General features: G+C 45.1%; 1 protein-coding gene across 1 annotated transcript in view; it reads right to left on the minus strand.

The window, feature by feature from the left end:
* Positions 1 to 17,307, minus strand: part of AUTS2 (activator of transcription and developmental regulator AUTS2) — a 659,029-nt gene that overhangs the window by 10,255 nt on the left and 631,467 nt on the right. The window contains exons 7-16 of the mRNA XM_065731703.1: positions 15,118 to 15,595; positions 13,307 to 13,560; positions 12,452 to 12,672; positions 11,972 to 12,016; positions 8,266 to 8,361; positions 7,104 to 7,175; positions 5,669 to 5,698; positions 4,235 to 4,306; positions 1,265 to 1,406; positions 691 to 768 (exon numbers count right to left, since the gene is read on the minus strand). Of these exons, the coding sequence (XP_065587775.1) occupies positions 691 to 768; positions 1,265 to 1,406; positions 4,235 to 4,306; positions 5,669 to 5,698; positions 7,104 to 7,175; positions 8,266 to 8,361; positions 11,972 to 12,016; positions 12,452 to 12,672; positions 13,307 to 13,560; positions 15,118 to 15,595 (1,488 nt within the window). The remainder of the gene's footprint in view (positions 1 to 690; positions 769 to 1,264; positions 1,407 to 4,234; positions 4,307 to 5,668; positions 5,699 to 7,103; positions 7,176 to 8,265; positions 8,362 to 11,971; positions 12,017 to 12,451; positions 12,673 to 13,306; positions 13,561 to 15,117; positions 15,596 to 17,307) is intronic.

Here is a 17,307-nt window from a genome sequence, read left to right on the forward strand (position 1 = left end):
CAGTCCTATTACTCCTCTAATGCCCAGGTAGTTTGTTCCCTGAAGTATTTTAAAATGTGCTGTCACTTTTACTGTTACATGTGTTTGGAACTGCTGCTTGGGTTATAGAAGACAAATGGATAAAATGTACAACTGTTAAAGGTTGAACATGGACAACCTGTAATGGTCTAAACCAAAGGACGTTAAGTAAGAACAGTGTGGCATTACTCTGCCCCAGTGGCAGATACGCAAAAGCAGTGCAAAAGCTCACACAGCTTGCTACAAATTCAAAGGCATGACCTCAACCTGCTATAGGGTTCATCATGGAGATCCAGCTGTCAGTGGATCTGTGTACCTCATAACCAGGCTGAGGAAGCAAAGAACACACATCATGCTTATTCCTTGTGGTGCTACTGGGGTGCTTAACTGTTCTCTCTGTGGACTGGTTAGGCTGAGTCTTTTGGGTTTGATTCTGGTTGGAAAAAGATGGTGGCTGTTCAGACTGCGCTCCATGCAACTCTAAAACAGCCTTTTGGATATCGACAGAACAACTAAACTATCTGTCAGTTCACTGGATATTCACAGTGTAACAAGCTACAGCAGATCGTGCAAAGGTAGCAGGGCAGAAAATGCCTGCGTGTTACTTCTGAGTAACAGCAAGTGTCTTGTACAGAGAGAGCCAAGAACCGCTCGCTGTGGTACTGCACTTACCTAAGTGAGCAGCAGGGTTGAGAAAGTTGCTGTGGTGAGGTGGAGGGCCAAAAGGGGTGCCAGCTGGATGAGCCCCGCCTGCTGAAACAAAGCAACGTGGTCAGCTCCTAGCTAATGCTCAGAGAGGGACTCCCCGTGCCCTAGGCCTGACTATTACTTCTTAAACAGCACCTGACATAAGCAGAAACTGCTGTATGTTCAGATCAGGATCCCTTGCAAATAGCAGCTGCTCTCCTGAACAGAAGTTGTCAGTTATAGAGGGTGGGAGAGAAATGTGTAAGTATGGAAAAACAGAGGGGAGTGTGAAGTACGCTGTATTTCCAACCTGTCATCTCCATGATGCAGATTTCACTGCGTGAAATGTTTCTCTGTGTATAACCTGCATGGCATTTCATCACACTTGTTCTTTTTTTAAAAGCACATGCAATAATTTTTATCAAACAGGCTAATAGCCTCTGGCACGTCTTGCAGAGAGTTCATAAGCCAAAGCATACAGGAAATTTCCTGTCAACATGGCACGGATTAGCACGTTAATGAGCATGCCACAAGAAAGATTTTGATCCTCAGTACTCACTGGCTGTAGAGAAGAGAGTTGAGGGCCGGGCCAGGTCATGGGGGTGGTGGATGGCTCCAAAAAGGCTGGGGCCTGGGGGCCTGCTCAGAAATTCAGGTTTCAGACCGAAGTCCAGCTTGTGTGGATCTGACTGCATCTGTTTCTGAAATGTAAAAAAGGGAGACTGTCCTAAAAGTCACTTTGTGAATGCTGTGGGTATAGCAATTTAATCATAACAACTGATGTTTTAATGAAGATATTCGTTTTTAGGACTTTGGACGTAGGTGTAGAGCTGCTCTCCTGGCAGCAGGTGAACAACCTCAGGCTCCCAGTACGTGTTTTGCCCAGGGTTCACCAGTATCTTCACAAACACATATAACCCTTTGGAGCAAAGCATTTTAGCACAGACTTGACTTAACAAACACTGAAACCTCTGAAGAGGCCTTAAACACATACTTGGCTGTAAGTACAGGTCTGTCTTCAAACAATAATAAAAACAAAGTGAAAGAGAGACGTCAGTTTGGACGCAGTCCCTGGGTGGGCAGGCATGCTGAGAGCAGGGAAAGTGCCAAGTGTGAGAGGCAGAGCTGCCAGCTGAGCTCTCTGACTGCAGGGATCACTCATCACACAGTGACACACACACCATTGCACTGAACCGTTGCATTTAAATGTGAAGCTGCAGTCGAGAAACACTTGATGCTGTGTATCTTTCAGTGCCTCTCAGACTGCAATCGAGCAAGATAGGGGCTAAAATGGAGCAAATTACATATGAAGAGTATTAATGTCTGAAGAACTTAAGTCTCATTTTGATAGCTTGCACTCCAAATTCAAAGCACTGTATGTCGCTGCCTCTATTTATATGTTGTCAGAATGAGCAGACTTTCTTTTTGGGAAGTGTGTTTCCTGATGTAGCTGTACTGTAAATGATAAGTGGATGAAGGATGGGTTCTTCTTTGTGTTGTATACTCACTTTACTGGTCCCCACTTCAATAGTTTTATAGAATGCAGAGGAAAACCAAATTCCCAATTACCTGTGCTGCCAGAACTCCCTAAACACAGATTGATGATTAATTGTGCAGGTCAGCTGAAAGGATTTACAAACGTGTAACACTGAACCGGTAGATCTTAACAGTAATTCTGGAGCACGTTACGCTTAATAAATCAATATTTAATACTGTGCCAGCTCAGAGTACAGACTATTACAATGATATAAATATGCATATTAAAAAGTTATGACCAAGTTAATGTGCATGCCTAGTAGCTGTTTTTCAAGTGCTAATAACATGTCTATGAAGCTATGAGCAGGAGAAAGAGGAAACAAAAAGAGCAGATTTATCAATGTTTTGAGCTAATAACCTGCAAAAGTACTGAAATGCAAAAGATGGCCGCGTTCAGGTCATGTCTTTTAGATGTCAGACAGCAGCACTTGAGTAATTGAAGAAGTTCAGAAAATACAGACGCCTCAGTTGAAGGCTGTGCACCAGATTTTTAGGTTGTGAGCTCTTTTTATTCTTCTTAACAACCGAGTTATAAACCTCTGACTGGCATTACTCAAAACAACAAATCTGGCAGAAACTTTAATTGGAGCCATATGAATAACACTGTTCTAATAATGAAAACATCCCCTGTCTGAAGAGGAACAGAACATCATGGCTGTGCTAAAAGACGTTTGCATGTGTTGATTTACCTTAAGAGTATGGAAGAAAATTGATCAGATTCATTTTACTCCCATTTGCTGCTCTGGAGAGCCCCCCCCCTTTCTTGATGATAATCCTTATGGATGCATTTCAAGTCCAGCAAATGCAGAACACCTTAACACAGGGCCCACTACACGCAGTGCAAATGTCTGCACTAATTTCACAGCACAATGGATCGAGCTGTAAGTCCTTTCCTAAAAGAGAGAGGGCCAAGGAGAGAGCGTAAAATCTGCCTGGAACCCAGGCTGACCCCACGCTGGTCAGCCTGAGCCACAGTGTAGAGCTGCTTCGTGCTCAGGACTGCTGTCTGGCTTGGGCTGTGTCTCAGGAACCCCCTGGGTGTGCAGATGGGCTACACAGGTCTGAATGGTGTCTTGCTGCACAGGTACAGGCAGGCAAATGGCACCTACAGCTGCACACATTCTTTCCTGGGGTTTCCTGCATTTTTGCCTTCATGACTGCAGACCATACCTTGTTTTCCTTCTGAACTGAGATAGAGAAATATACTTCCCAATTACTCTTGAAATTATCATAGTCCACGGCTTCAAAAAGCCATGTAACACCCTTTCCTGTCCATCTGGGCATTATTACTGTTTTTAAATTACTGTCAGTAGGTAAAAGAAATGGCTGTATGAAAATGGCATTTACCGTGGGTTATAAATATACCAGTATGACCTCTTTGAATATCAAATCAAAGAAGATTCAAAGGACACAGATAACATGGGGACAATAATTTCATTTCAAGAAAATATCTTTTCAATAAAATAAAAAAAAAAGGAGATATAACTCTCTAGGTCTATAATCTTGTCTTTTTTGATAATAGGAAGATGAATGAAGATCACTAGCAGGGGAAACATAAGGAAGCTGAGAAGAGAGATATGTCTACTGCAGCAAATTAACCTGTCAACCTTGTTTAAAAGGGTTATTTTTAAACTCTATTAGCTGTAGATTTTAGTAGCTGTTCAACATCTTCATGATCTTATAGCACTATCCTATATAATATGATTCAGTTGCATACAAAGGCTGCAAAGTGTTGGTCTCCTTGTCATTTTACTTTCTAGCACCAGCTCCTGACTCCTGCAGTAGAAGGCCAAACAGACAAAGACACCAACCTTTCCTCCCTATTATTATAGTGAAAATCTGCAGGAGCAACACAGCTATAATGCTGCTTGTGGTTATTTTAACAAGACATCAGCCACAGCACAGAACTGCACGTAGCATGAGGCAAATCTTCCCTCTCCCAGGACTGCACTGTGCAATTTATCTGAAAGGCAGGTGTGCCCAGAAGACTGACCTTGACTTTCTGTTGGTGATGGTATATCTGCCAGGCGATGTGCACATGCATAGCGCACCACTTTCCGGGTTTCTGGAAGAGAACAGGAGGGATACAGAATGAATCAGTAATTTTCCAGTACCTGTGATGCTTTATCCTAGGAATGCTTCTGGTCACCCTCCTCTCCAAACAAACCCACACTGTTTTTCTGCACTCCTACAATCTTCTGATGCCACTGGCTGAGAATGTAGTCTGTGCTGCTGAAACTATCCGCCTAACTACTCGGCACAGCTGGACTGCTTCACAACAGTACGCCGAGTACATTTCCAAAAGCTCTGCTATTCTAAGACTGGCCTTTCCACCAAAAGATCCAAATAAAAACATTTAAAAATCTCAGTCTGGTTTTCCAAATGAATTTGCCTCCCTCATATAACTGCTGGTCTGTACCTGCAATATTTTGGCTCTTCAGTATACCAAAAAAATTGGATGCCAGTAATTTCACTATGGTCGGGAAGGGTGAACTGGCTTAAGCTGGCTCTTTTTGTCTTCACTGGTTAGGTAGTCCATTTCCAGAACATACAGAAATCACATCAGAAAAGCACTTGATGAGGATATATTTTCAATTATCTTCTGATTTAGGGTCTGTAGTTAAACACGCAAATAATGACTCCTGCACAGGTTTAGAAATAATCATAGGAACTAAAGCAGCTCCTTATGCTACCGGTGACTTGATCACTGCATGAACTATGGCGTAGGGTCCAGATACTATTTCTAGGTGTAGATGAGCCAACAATAAAAAATCAATTACAAATAAAATGAAAAAAAAATAAGACCCCTCTCTCTCTCTCTCACACACACACACACACACAAACCTCAACTCAAGGCTTTTGCTTATTCACAGACATTGGTTGTGCTAGTGACTTAATGAGTTCACATGGTCTGTACAACCTTGAATACGTAGAAAAACCAATCCACATCTTTTGGATTACTGTAAGACTGGATCTTTTGGATCCATATCTCTCAAGTATTTTGTGTTCCAATTGGACTGTCTGTCTGTGCTGGACAAGTAGATACTTGGGTAGGAAGTCCCATACTGAACAACACGCAAAGCACACATTAAGTGTTAAAAAAAAGAATCCTTCAACCTGCATTAAAATGAGAAGGGACGTCTGCCAGGGCAGTCTGCAGGATCAGCTTGGGGACCCTCGTGAGCCACAGCAATACAAGGATAATCAATATTTAACCTCTGCTATTTGCGTTAAGGGGTTGTGTGGGAACAGGGAACTTCCAGCTTCAAAACTTCTCATCCTCCCCAAGTGACCGCAAGATGCTGACCACGCTGCTCAGCAAACACAGTGCCCCAAGGCGGAGCAGGGCGCTGCTTTTAATTAGTGTGCTGCTGCAACCCGGTGGGGACTGAGACGAGCTCGACAAAAGCACAGGAAGGTTTCTTACCCTCAACATGGGCCTGAACGGATCTGTCAACTGTGAAGAAGAAATGACAGCTTGGTTACATGCCTGTCACTCAAACAATTGCTCTAATTAACAAATTTGTATTGCTTCATTAAGAGATGAAATTAAAATGTTATAATTTTACTTTCAAATGAAGCTCTTTCAGATAATAATTAGTCCTCAGCCTCCGTATTGGAGCCGGCCTCCCTCCCCCCATGGCTGTTGTACTTAAGTGTTGACAAGCATCGAAACAAGCCACACACAGAGCGCTCTGTCCTCTGGCATCTGCATTAATTTGTTGATTTAATGCTACCAAAATGGCTGGTTAACTGCTCTGAAGAAGAACACAGCTATGTCCTTTGGGCAAACTTCTGCTGCAATCTTCCAGAGCTCCTTGGCTTGCAAGAAGACTGGAATTGGACAGGGCTGTATCAGGGAGCTGCTCCCACCAAGCAAACCACTGCCATGCCCATTCAGCACCTACAGCACCCAGAGCTGGCACGTTTAGAGAGCCATCTCCTTTAAAAGGAGACCTACAGATCTAAGAGGTACTTTGCAGACTCGGTGATAGCACATGGCATCATCTTGAAACAATCAAAACTACACTGCAAGTTGAAAGGCAGCATAAAGCAAAGTGACTTCATGATGGGAGGCTCCAGTTGTCTTTTTGTTTGGGTGGAATGAGCAGGCATGAAAACATGTGGTTCCTTTTGGTATTATAGCTCAAACTACAGCACTAATTCAGAGCAAACTCAAACTACTGGAACTTGGCCCAAAGAAAAGAGCTCAGCAGAGCTTAAAACTTGACCAGTACCACAACATTGATTTTTAAGGAGCGCTCCCCATTACTTTTGTCAGAGCGCTCTGAGAAAAATAGGACTGCATGATGTTCCTCACTGCAAACAATGTATGTTCAGTCGGCCAAGCAAACAACCCGAGGGCATTTGTGAAACACATAGAAAAGCTAAAAAAACCAAACGCTGAGACAATAAATGCTGCTCACATGCACTCCAACTCAGAAATCCGGAGGCACCAAGTGATCAATAAAGTGCATCCACATTTTGCTGCTGCAATCAATAATACAGTAACCACGGGAATAACTGTCATTACCCACATTAGAAACAATTACAGAATATAAACGTAAATCTCAAAGAGGTTTGTACAGTTCTACACTGGAGTTTACCCCCAGACTTGTGAGGATGCCACCTGTCAGCAAGGGAAGAGCTCTGCACTGCACGGCGTCTATTTGCTTTAGCCAGTGATGAAAAGAAGAATCAGGATTTAAACTGTCCTCATGCAACTTCCCTGATCTCACTGACTTAATAGTTCAGACTGAGCTTTAGTTTCAGGCACATACAGCACACGGTAGCCCTAGCACTCAGTATTTTTGTGAGGAATAGCTTTACCCCAGAAGAATACAGTCATACGTCATACACACCCGTGGATCTTTCTGTAGAAGGGTATGAGGGACAGTCCCAGGTCTGGCCGCAACATCGATAGGATTGGAAGTCTGGAAGTACCACACAGAAAGAGAGCATTTGTGAGTAGAGAGCCATACAAAAACACAGACTGAAAAACAGCACTTCATCATTAGCACCTCCTCTGCTGTGAGGATCAGCTACAATCCACGTAGTGACGTATGTGCTATCGTCTCAGTTTCCAAACTCACTTTGTCCACTAACTTCCCACTACTTAAAGTAATCTGAAACACGTGAGGAAACGGCAGCCTTACGCTGGGAGTTCCTCACACCTTTGGTAAGCTGAGCAGTATGAGACAGCACCTAAAGCAGCACCTGGCATAGCAAGGCTGTGCTCTGCTGCTTAACAGTGATGCACTGGAGCTGCCTAAAACTGTTGCCCTCACTGTCACACACAAAGCATCAGCAATCTATGTGGTTACCATACAAGGATCTGAGCTCCATCCACATTGAACTATTACCACTCTGGCAGCAGTAAAGGCAACATCTAGCTGGGGAAAATTAAAGCCTTTCCCTTGATTTGAAGGTAAATATTCGGCTAATATAACAAAATGCATATTCTGGAGGAAAAACACTACATTTAGAATGAAGAAAAAAGAAATCAGCTGCAGTATAACTAACAATTAAGTAACAGAGTTGTTAACGGACTGATTACCATATATATGAAGAATCCCACTAATGAACTGCAATTTACATATTCAGCCATTAGAGTGGATGGGCCAATTTAAGAAAGGTGTCTTCTCTGCAGAAATTCCAGTCTTGATTTCAGTCTTCAGTTGCACAGACTACAGGCTATAGAAAATGATTTCCTCCCACTCATAAATCAAGAGTGACTTCATAAAAACAAAGCAGACGAGAAACAAACTCATCACACTTAACTATCATTGCTGTCATAAAGGAGTGGGGAACTGAATCAGTGTACCGCATTGTGGTGGAGCTCTGAGACAATTATGGAAATGAGAAAACAATAATGATCACCGTTTCTTAAAATCCTGATTATGACACGACCTCACACTAATGCACACTACCCTGAGAACTAAGTGCATCGCTTCTGAAGTTAAGTATGCCACTGCATACAGAATAAGCCGTGCATTGGAGCAGTAAGACAGAAACGTGTCCTACCTTGGGCTGGAATGCTCCTTGTAGCGAGCCAAACGGGCCCGTCGGAGGGATCATGGGAGGAATACCTGATACAGCTGGAGGATAGGAGTGAAACAGCTGGAACAAAAAAAGAGAGGGGAGCATAAGTGCATGGGTGCTTCAAAACGAAGACAGGCAGCTGAACGAGACAGCAACAGCATTCCTGCAGAGTTAGGGACATGGTACATGGAGAAACGGAGAAGCACTGGAGACGTGATCCCGTCGCAACGATGTTAGTTAAAGCAGTCAATGAGATGTTCACAGATGTCATGATGTTCACTTCAGAGCTTAAAAGCAGTTCCAGAATCATACAGCCAGCAACCTGGCCCCTGCACTGGGCCATCGCAGCTATGAGCAGCTTTGTTTCGTGCAATTACTGGTTTGAAAATTGCATGGGGATTTTGAAAGGTTTCAGTTTGTTAAAGATTTCAAGAGAAAAGGCAGAGTGCCCAGCCACACAGGGCAGAGAATGCTACTGTTTGAGGGGGAAAAAAACCTGCGCAAGCTCTAGGATATTGTATCATTAAAACTCCATTAGTATGCTAGGATTTTAATGGTTTCTGTAGGAAATGAGGAAAATATGCGCAATTCTTACTTCATTAGCCTGTCTGAGAGGATATCCTGCCACTTCTAGCAGCAGCAGAGACAGATGAACTTAATTGCTAAAAAGGATTACTTATGAAAAAAAGCTGAGCCCCCAAAACTGTAGGGTGCTGGTCTTAGAAAGACAGACTACGAGGCACAAAAATAGGCAATCTCCACTGACCTCAACGATCCCAGTGAATCTGTACTAACACAACTTCGCAAAAAATGTTCCTCTACTAATGCAGACAAACACATGAGAAACAAGCAAGTAAACCATCGTGTCCAAATCTATCCGGTCTCTGTGGTCTAGCTGTGCATCTCTTCCTTACGCTGTAACAGAGATAAGTCACACAGCTCCGCAGGAATTGCAGAGATCACACACAAAACTGCTTTGTGGTAGGATTCCATGCATCTCACTGCAAACAAGTTCCCACTGGGAAACCTTGGGACCTAGGAGGGGATGGCTGCTAACCTCACTGCCACTGCCAGCCAAAAACCTGCAGGAGACATCTGGTTGATAAAATTTCACCTCTGAACTCAGCTGGTCAAAAATGAGCCTACGGTATGCTACTTCTGAGATCAAAATAAAGGAGTTGATGGCCAGCTGAACAGCACCAGCCAAAAGCTGGACACCTGGAGCAGGCAAATACTGAGAAAATCACACCCCACAGTAAATCAATGTCACAAGTTCTGATTAATTTGTTTGTCTCAGGTGTATGTGTGTGCTTTTCTTAATCCCTTCTCACAGAATCAGAGAGTTCCCCTTTCCCCAGTTTATCTTGGAAGGCCATTTAATCACACTAGAGGTACTGAGATAGGTGAAATATTTCTATATGTCAGAGGTATCAAAAGATGGTTTATTTATAAGCACGGTACAGTCTCCTTTCCTACCACATTTCTATTGTTGCTTTTACTTGTGTTTGATTTGGACTTGCTCCTTTCAGCGATGCAGAAAAATTCAGATGAGTTGCTGCAGAACTGTATTTGAGAAATCATTAGAAGACACGTGTCCTCATTTACAGTAACTTTTTAATAGCTAAAATGTGGTTTGAATCCTCCAGTGTCTTCTGTATTTAATTCTGTGTGTAATGGACTCATTTCAAAAGATGGAGTGAGGCTTAATATTCTATTATCTACAACTAATAATAAGGAATGCTTTTCTTAGTTTTATAACGACCGCTAAGTTAATTAAATTTGACCTTCCCCTGCTTTCTCTTTTCCAGTGTACATCAATTTTAACTCTCCACAAACCTTCTTGTTCTCCTGCAGAGCTCATTTACAGGCTTTAACAACACTGCCAGCTTTCTTTAAGATGCAGCTGAAGTCCTAGTGAAGATCTATCGCAGAAACTCATCACTAAAATGGATCTATGGATGTGCCAAAGTTTCAGGTATTTGGCAAAGAGAAAAAGCCCTGGCAGGTTATGCACTTACACCAGCAAGAGGCAGCTGCTCAGGAAACTGATGCAAGCAGTTCTGTTACCTTCATAACCCACATTCATCCTAGGAGTGATTACAGAAATGCTCTGGCTACTGTGACCTTGCTGTAGTTTTAGCAAGGATGTTAATCCAATGAAATTTATAGCCATCACACCGATCTCTGGCATTGGCTTGCTAAATATCCAACAGATGCCAATTGTGATTACTTTGCAATAACTTCATTAGGACAAACCTTTCCTGAAGGAAAGCAAGGGAAGCCTAATGGACCAGGTCCCTGCTGCTGTGCCTGTGTCAGGGCCAACATCCCAGCGCCCTGGCTAACACAGAACAAATGGAAGCCTGTCCTTACTTGAAAAGGAGTAATTCTGTGATCCATAGGATTCACTGTGAACTTGAAAACAATATCCAGCTGAAGGCTATTTCTGTGTTTCCTATTGACAAATCGACCTTTGTGCTTTCTTTCTCCAAAACTCATTTACTTATTTCCCAGTTCCACGTTCTTGCTTGAATCTACATGCCATGTTCAGGATAATCTATCTTTTGAATCCACGTCAAGCTACGCAAACAACAGTGCAGATTCACAAGCAGTGATGCAAACGAGTGGCGTGACCCTTCTGAGCCATTATCCTAGGCTTAAATGTTTGCCTCATACCCCTACAGGTGTGATCCCGCAGGCTCTCACACACTGTAAACTTACTCAAACGAGCTGAAGGGAATTAGTGGGACTGCTCACATGTGCTACAGGCATCAGTTATGAGCAGGAACTGCGTTTAATCAGGACAGCAGAAAGCATCACACTACCATCTGAACCAGTTTTCTCGCCCAGTTCCACTTCTAAGCAAGATCAACATATGAAGCCAAATGCTTTGCAAATTTCTGAATGCTGATGCAGTACTCCTTCTCTCATCAAAATATCACTACTGGATTTAGAAATTCTTGTCTGAATCAATGAGATTCCTGCCCCTGTAGGTACAATGAAGGAAGTGCAACCCATATATCAACAGCAAATGAATCAGTAGATTCAAAGCCTCGAGAGCAGAAGCTTTACAATTAATACTAAAAATGAGCTCATCTCAATAAACAACATTTTTGGTAGCTCTGAGACAAGCACATCTCGTGCGTAGCTGTGTTTGTCTCGCTGCCATCAGAGCACAGCAAGCCCAGTGGATCAGACAGGCTTTTGAAATCTGAAGAATAAGACAAGCTTTCAAATTTTATGAAACAAAATATGATATACTAGAATAGCTATTAGATTACCTATCCCTGAAGGGTTTTATGATAGTTTGTCATTTTGTTTCAGATTTCTTAGGAAAAATATCACCCTTAAGTGTTTTTGGCACCACCGAAACACAGCGATGCAACTCCTGCTCTGTCCTGCTTCATGCAGCAGTCACCTCTTGTCTCATCTTTTTCACAACAAACCTGTCCTCCAATGGTGTATGAGCAAGAGATCTTTTGATTGGAAAAGCTGATACTGCATCTTTATCAGAAACGAGCACCATAAAATGCAAGCCCTGGAAAGCCAAAGCAACCAAGAACGATAATGGTAAATCCTGGAGTGATGATTAGGGACAGATTCAACATCGTGCCGCTGGTCGAGTGGTGATCCCAACCCACCACAGAAAAGCAATTAAGTCAGTTTTAAACAGAGTAATAAAACTCACACTGTGACGGTAGAAGGGGTCAACTTTTGTAGGGTATTTGTCAAACTGCAAAGGGATCAAAGCACAGACTAGTTACTTTATATTTCGTCGCTTCATTTCTGTTGGTAACTCAGACTAATTCCCTACTATTTGGCAACCAACAGAGAGGACAAATACACAGAAAATGAACTTCTGGTAAAGTCGGTTTGGGTTTTTCTCTCTTCAAGGCAGAACGAGGTCTTTATGAGCTAGGAAAATGGAGGAGGCACCACAGTGCACCTCTCCAGCTGCCAGGAGTCCCCAGGCATGAGTGCCCCTTTGGCCAGCGGCCTCAGCCCCTGCGCTGCCACCTGCACGTACCACACACGAACCCGTCCTGTCCTACCCAACCACACCTGGGCAGCACGGTCCTTCCCCACCACCTGGCAAATGCTCAAAGTTTCGTAATAAAGAATAGAGTTGTGCTCTACTTATCCTCACATTTCTGCCTGGGGTACGCACCATGGGCGGTGCTGGCGTCGGCATGATGGCAGTGGGTGGGATGGCGTGAGGGAAAGGCGTGAAGGTGTGCTGGTGTGTGTGTTGGTGTGTGTGCTGGTGCTGGTGCTGGTGCTGGTGGAACTCGGTCCTCAGGTATGGCGGTGGGCCCAGGGAGGCCCCGCGATCCGCGCTCTGCGAGGCCAAAAACCGCGTGTTTAGTTCCTGACGGAGAAGATCTTGTTCTGAAACACAAAGCAAAGCAACCTCCGTGAGCTCAGGGGCTTTTCCAGACCTTGTGCCAATTTCTGCTGGCTGCAGTAGCGACATTCCACGTAAAGCACCCTCACGCTGAAGCTCAACACTGTGCAGATCAAGAAAGCTCTCCCAGCTCTTCCCCAAAGGCTGCACTGAGAGAAGAAAGTCTCCAGTTGCCCCCTCGCCTTACTTCAGCGTTCCTCTGAGGTTCTCATTAAATTCCTACAGACATGGACAGGTCCTAGAGCATCAATATTCTTCCCTCAGATCCCTGCCAGAGAGCCGGGACATCTTCCCACCGACAAAGCACAACAGAGCACAGCTACAGCACAGACATCTGCTAAAGCATTCACAGATTTTGGGTGGCCCCATATGAACTCTGAAGTGGTTTTACCCTGAGGAGCAGACACAGAAAAGCACAGGCTTCCAAAAATCTTCATTCCCAGGGCAGAAGAAAGGTCACCGGGAAAGTCTGGGTGGATTTTGGTTTTGACATCACCCCAGATCATTCAGTGCCCCCTCGACCCAAACAGCAGCTCTCATAGAACGGACCAAAAGGAGTTGCTCTGACTAACTGGGTTTCCCGTGCCGCACCAGGGCCTCCATCCGTCTGTCTCTTACCTGAGTAAGTGCTACCAGCTGGGTGTCCCGGAACCTGCAGGGTCCCTGATGTCAATGGAGGTGGAGGAGGCAAAGCCGTAGGAGGGGCAAACATATTGGGGTGATGTGGGTGTGCAGGGGGCTGGAGGGTGGGAGTGAAGGTATGCAGCGGGCTGTGGCTTGGTAAAGAGAGGGGGAATGGTGAGGCGGAGGGGTGGTGTGATATGTGTGGAGGGGGAGCCTGAGTCTTGGCAGGAGTGCTGCTTCTGCTGCTGCTGTTAACAAAAAGAAAAGCAATTAAGCACTGCACAGAAGAGAGAAAAGCTCTAAATGTACACATACACTACCCCAGTGAACTACGCATGACTCACGATAAACCCGTGAGCTAACCGACGTAATATAATGCAAATGCAAGTTATCATTCTGTTTTTCTATCAGTACCACCGAGACACTCCTTTCTCCAGCCTCTCACTTATCTAGGATCTCTTACTGCCTATGGTCCCTCCACACCAAAGCCCCAGGACACAGCTCCCTCCCTCCCACAGGCTGACAGTCTGTCCTCAACAACACAGGCACGGCACACAAAGGAGTAATCAGCTCTGTGCATTCATTACTTAATTATCAGGTCCTTTCTACATGACTGCTTCTGATTCATGTTTTCAGGCAAATGAAGCTCAACATCAGTGACCGCTGCATTAATAAAAGCTTAATTTCTCTGCTACGATGAAGAAAGATGGAAGACAGTGGAAAACGTGAAATGAAGTTGGGAAGGCAACAACAGATACGTGCTTATTATTCTGTTAATGACTCGCCTCACCCCCGCAGTATAAAGAGAGAAAATGAATCAGCAAAATAAATAAGCAGGATTATACTGGCTGCAATTTTTCAGGTTTCATTTCTTAGCAGGGGGAGTTTAGAGTGCAATCACACCGTGCTTAATCCTGCTCGTCATTATTTCAAGTAATGACATGCTTTTATTGCAGTGGCTTTTAAAGACGAGCAATACCGATTTGGTTAAAAATAAATCAAAGTCTCAAACAACTCCCAGTTTTAGTCAAACCATGAAGCAGCCACAGTACTGGTTCACCAGGTCAGGATGCCATGTGCTACAAGCTCAGGTTTGGGGAAAGGCGAGGCACTGCTGGGAGCACCGGCTGCCACGGGAAGCCTGAGACCTGTGACTTACAAAGACATCGCAGGTTCCTGTGAACACGTTGCTTAATCTCCGTTAATTTTGTTTTCCCCCTACCAAAAGTGAGGATTATCTCTGTGTGGCCAAGGGAGGTGAAAAACACTGAAGTCTGTAAGGTGTCGTCAGAGCAGGAAGAAATTAAGCCTGAGTGTCACCAGTGAATGGCAATGCCAAGCTGTCAGCAGGGCTAACAGCAGCAGTATGTATTTCTTGCCCTAGGGCATGTCAGTAGTTAGGGAAAGCAGGAGGTTTACAGGGAGGTAAAGGTAAAAGGAGGGAGCCTTCAGAGAGCAACTCATCCTGCAAGAATTGGGACTGTCTTTCACTGGTCTATATTGCATAAAATCCCCTCCAAAACCCTGAGACAGGTGGGAAAAGTAAAAGCAAACTATGTAAGAGCTTGAGATTACCAAGCATTGCTGGGAAGACCAGAAAATAAAGTGATTCTGGCTCATTTTAGAGAAGAATTTGAAGCAGAGGTCACAAATCCCCCTCAGTTTCCCACAGATGGGGTGGGATGTGCAGCCGCCTCTGTCCCAGTCCCCCTTCACTCCCTCCAGGCACCACAAAGCATCACCACCGGGGCAGCAAGTTTGCAAAGAGACTGCACGTGGACACGCGTGGCTTCCCGCTCGCCTACCTTAAGCTGTTGAGGCTTAAACTGCTGCTGTTGTAGGCAGAGAGCGGCTGCGAGAGGCTCTGAGCGGCCGGATGGGGCGGCACGGCGGGGAGGTTTGGGTGGGCCGGCTGCACCGGAGACTGCGGCCGCGGTGGGTGCTGCACAGGCGGCTGCGGTGCGGGCGGACGGGCGGTCTCCTCGGGGGCTGGAGGCAGCTGTGGGGCCGGTGGTGGGGCTGGTGGGGCCGGAGCCTCCGGCCGTGGGGCGAGCGCGGGGCTGGGACAAGGTACCTCTGGCTGCGGTTCCAGCTGGGGCTGGGCCAGAGGCTGGGCCACCTGAGGGCAGGGGTCTTTAGGCACCACGGGCTCAAGGATTGGGTCTTTGCTGCTGTCCTGGCTCTTCTCTTGGCTCCTCTCTAGTCCTGATATTTTCGGGACAGCTGGCCCCCTAGCACCAGGGTTGGCATTTTCAGCGAGCGTACTGACTCCTAACTCCTTATCTGCAACAAAAGAAAGAGACAGAAGAGGTGAGTGTGTGACTACATGGGCAAAACCAAGCACGAGTGGTTTGCTAGAGTTGCACTCCAGGCAGATCCATTTTGGTTTCATACTGAACTGAACCTAAACCTAAACGAAAGTAAATTCCAGCAGCGTCGCTCATCCTCAGCTCCTTCTCTTTGTATTTCTTCTCCTATTGCTCCATAAGAAGAAAGTTTCTAGTGTCTTCATTAATGCATGAAAAAAGCAGCCACACAAAGCTTGAATGCAGTGCCTCTAAAATCCTTGAGTCAGACCTCCCAAAAAAACTACATCTTACTGAAGGCAAATGCCCCAAAGGGTTTTGCTTTGCTTAGCTTTGTCCTGTGTCTGTAGCACCACGTCGGGTTTGCTGCACCTGCCTCCTGGCTCACATCTCCTAGGGATTCGTTTCCCAGTTTGCCAGTGCAACCACTGATGGTTAAAGAAAATGAGGTGACTCCAAGACTGAGCTGTGTAACAGCCCCAGTGAACTTTTGACACTACGTATTATCATCTGCACGTGTGTTTGGCCAAAGCAGTCTCTGAGCGACCATACAAAATGCAATGCAAAGACCCAGGGACGCGCATACAGAGCTGGGCACAGCTCGAGGGGGAGAGCTCTGCAGGAAGCCCAGCACTGCTCCTGCCCAGGCACACCCCTGTGCCCCCTCCTCCACCTGTGCTAACCACAGCACTGCTATTGCTTGGGCTTCCCAATGAACAGAACGTACCGGAAGAGTAAATACTGTAATTTTGCCTCCATTTTCTTTTGGTGGCATTAATTTTGGAGACTGTTCTTCAGAAGAATGGCCAAAAAAGTTTGGAAGGCGACATGGCTAGTCCTGAAAGATGTGTTCTTTGGAGACATGAGCCACACAGCCACATGTGTGTGCATCCACGTCTCTCCTTCCTCCAACAATCCTCCTCAAAACAGACCACCTGCCACCAAAGAGAAAGCCTGTTCATTATGACTGCTGTTATTGCTCCTTTATCATCATTCCCTCACCAATCCACTGAAGGCAGGAATGCAATGAGAGCTCTGCACCTTATTACACAAACACTAAACCTTAAAACACTTCCTGGTCAGAAAGCAAGGTTTGCCTGGCCAAGGAGAGATCTGTTTGGATTCTCCAGCTGTGTCTCTTTAATACTGAAGACTGCTATTAAAATTATAACACTTGATACAGTCAGTGGAGCTCTGCTCACTGGGGCTGCACACCCAGATTTCCAAATAATCCTCAGACAGAAAAAAATAACTCATTCACCTGCCAATTTTAATGGATAAAATAAATAAATGCATAATAAACTGACACACATTCAGAAAGAATTGCTGACAGCTGCATTGGTCAAACCTCGATGTGAAGGAGAAGAAACATCTATGATGAAAAGTATTTCTCCAGGCCACAGACAAGGTACACAGCATTTGCCAACCTGTGCATCACTGGAATTGCTGGAGAGGGCTGGGCAGAAATGCATCAAAGACTCTTCATCATTTGGGTGTCTCGTGGACAGAGCCCAACCAACCGTGTCGGGCCCCTGTCATAGAGTGGTTTGTGACAGCAGCAGCCCAGTGGAGACTGCTTTAACAGCTCATGAACAGGAGATGGGACAAAAGGGTGACGTGGAGGAGAACTGGAGAGAGAAAAGCAAACTGAGTTATTTGATGAGGATGTACTTCACCACTTTGGTCTGT

Source organism: Cyrtonyx montezumae, unplaced genomic scaffold (assembly GCF_038088225.1).
Source record: "Cyrtonyx montezumae isolate F1298 unplaced genomic scaffold, pur_monq_1.0 scaffold_15, whole genome shotgun sequence".
Lineage (NCBI taxonomy): Eukaryota > Metazoa > Chordata > Aves > Galliformes > Odontophoridae > Cyrtonyx > Cyrtonyx montezumae.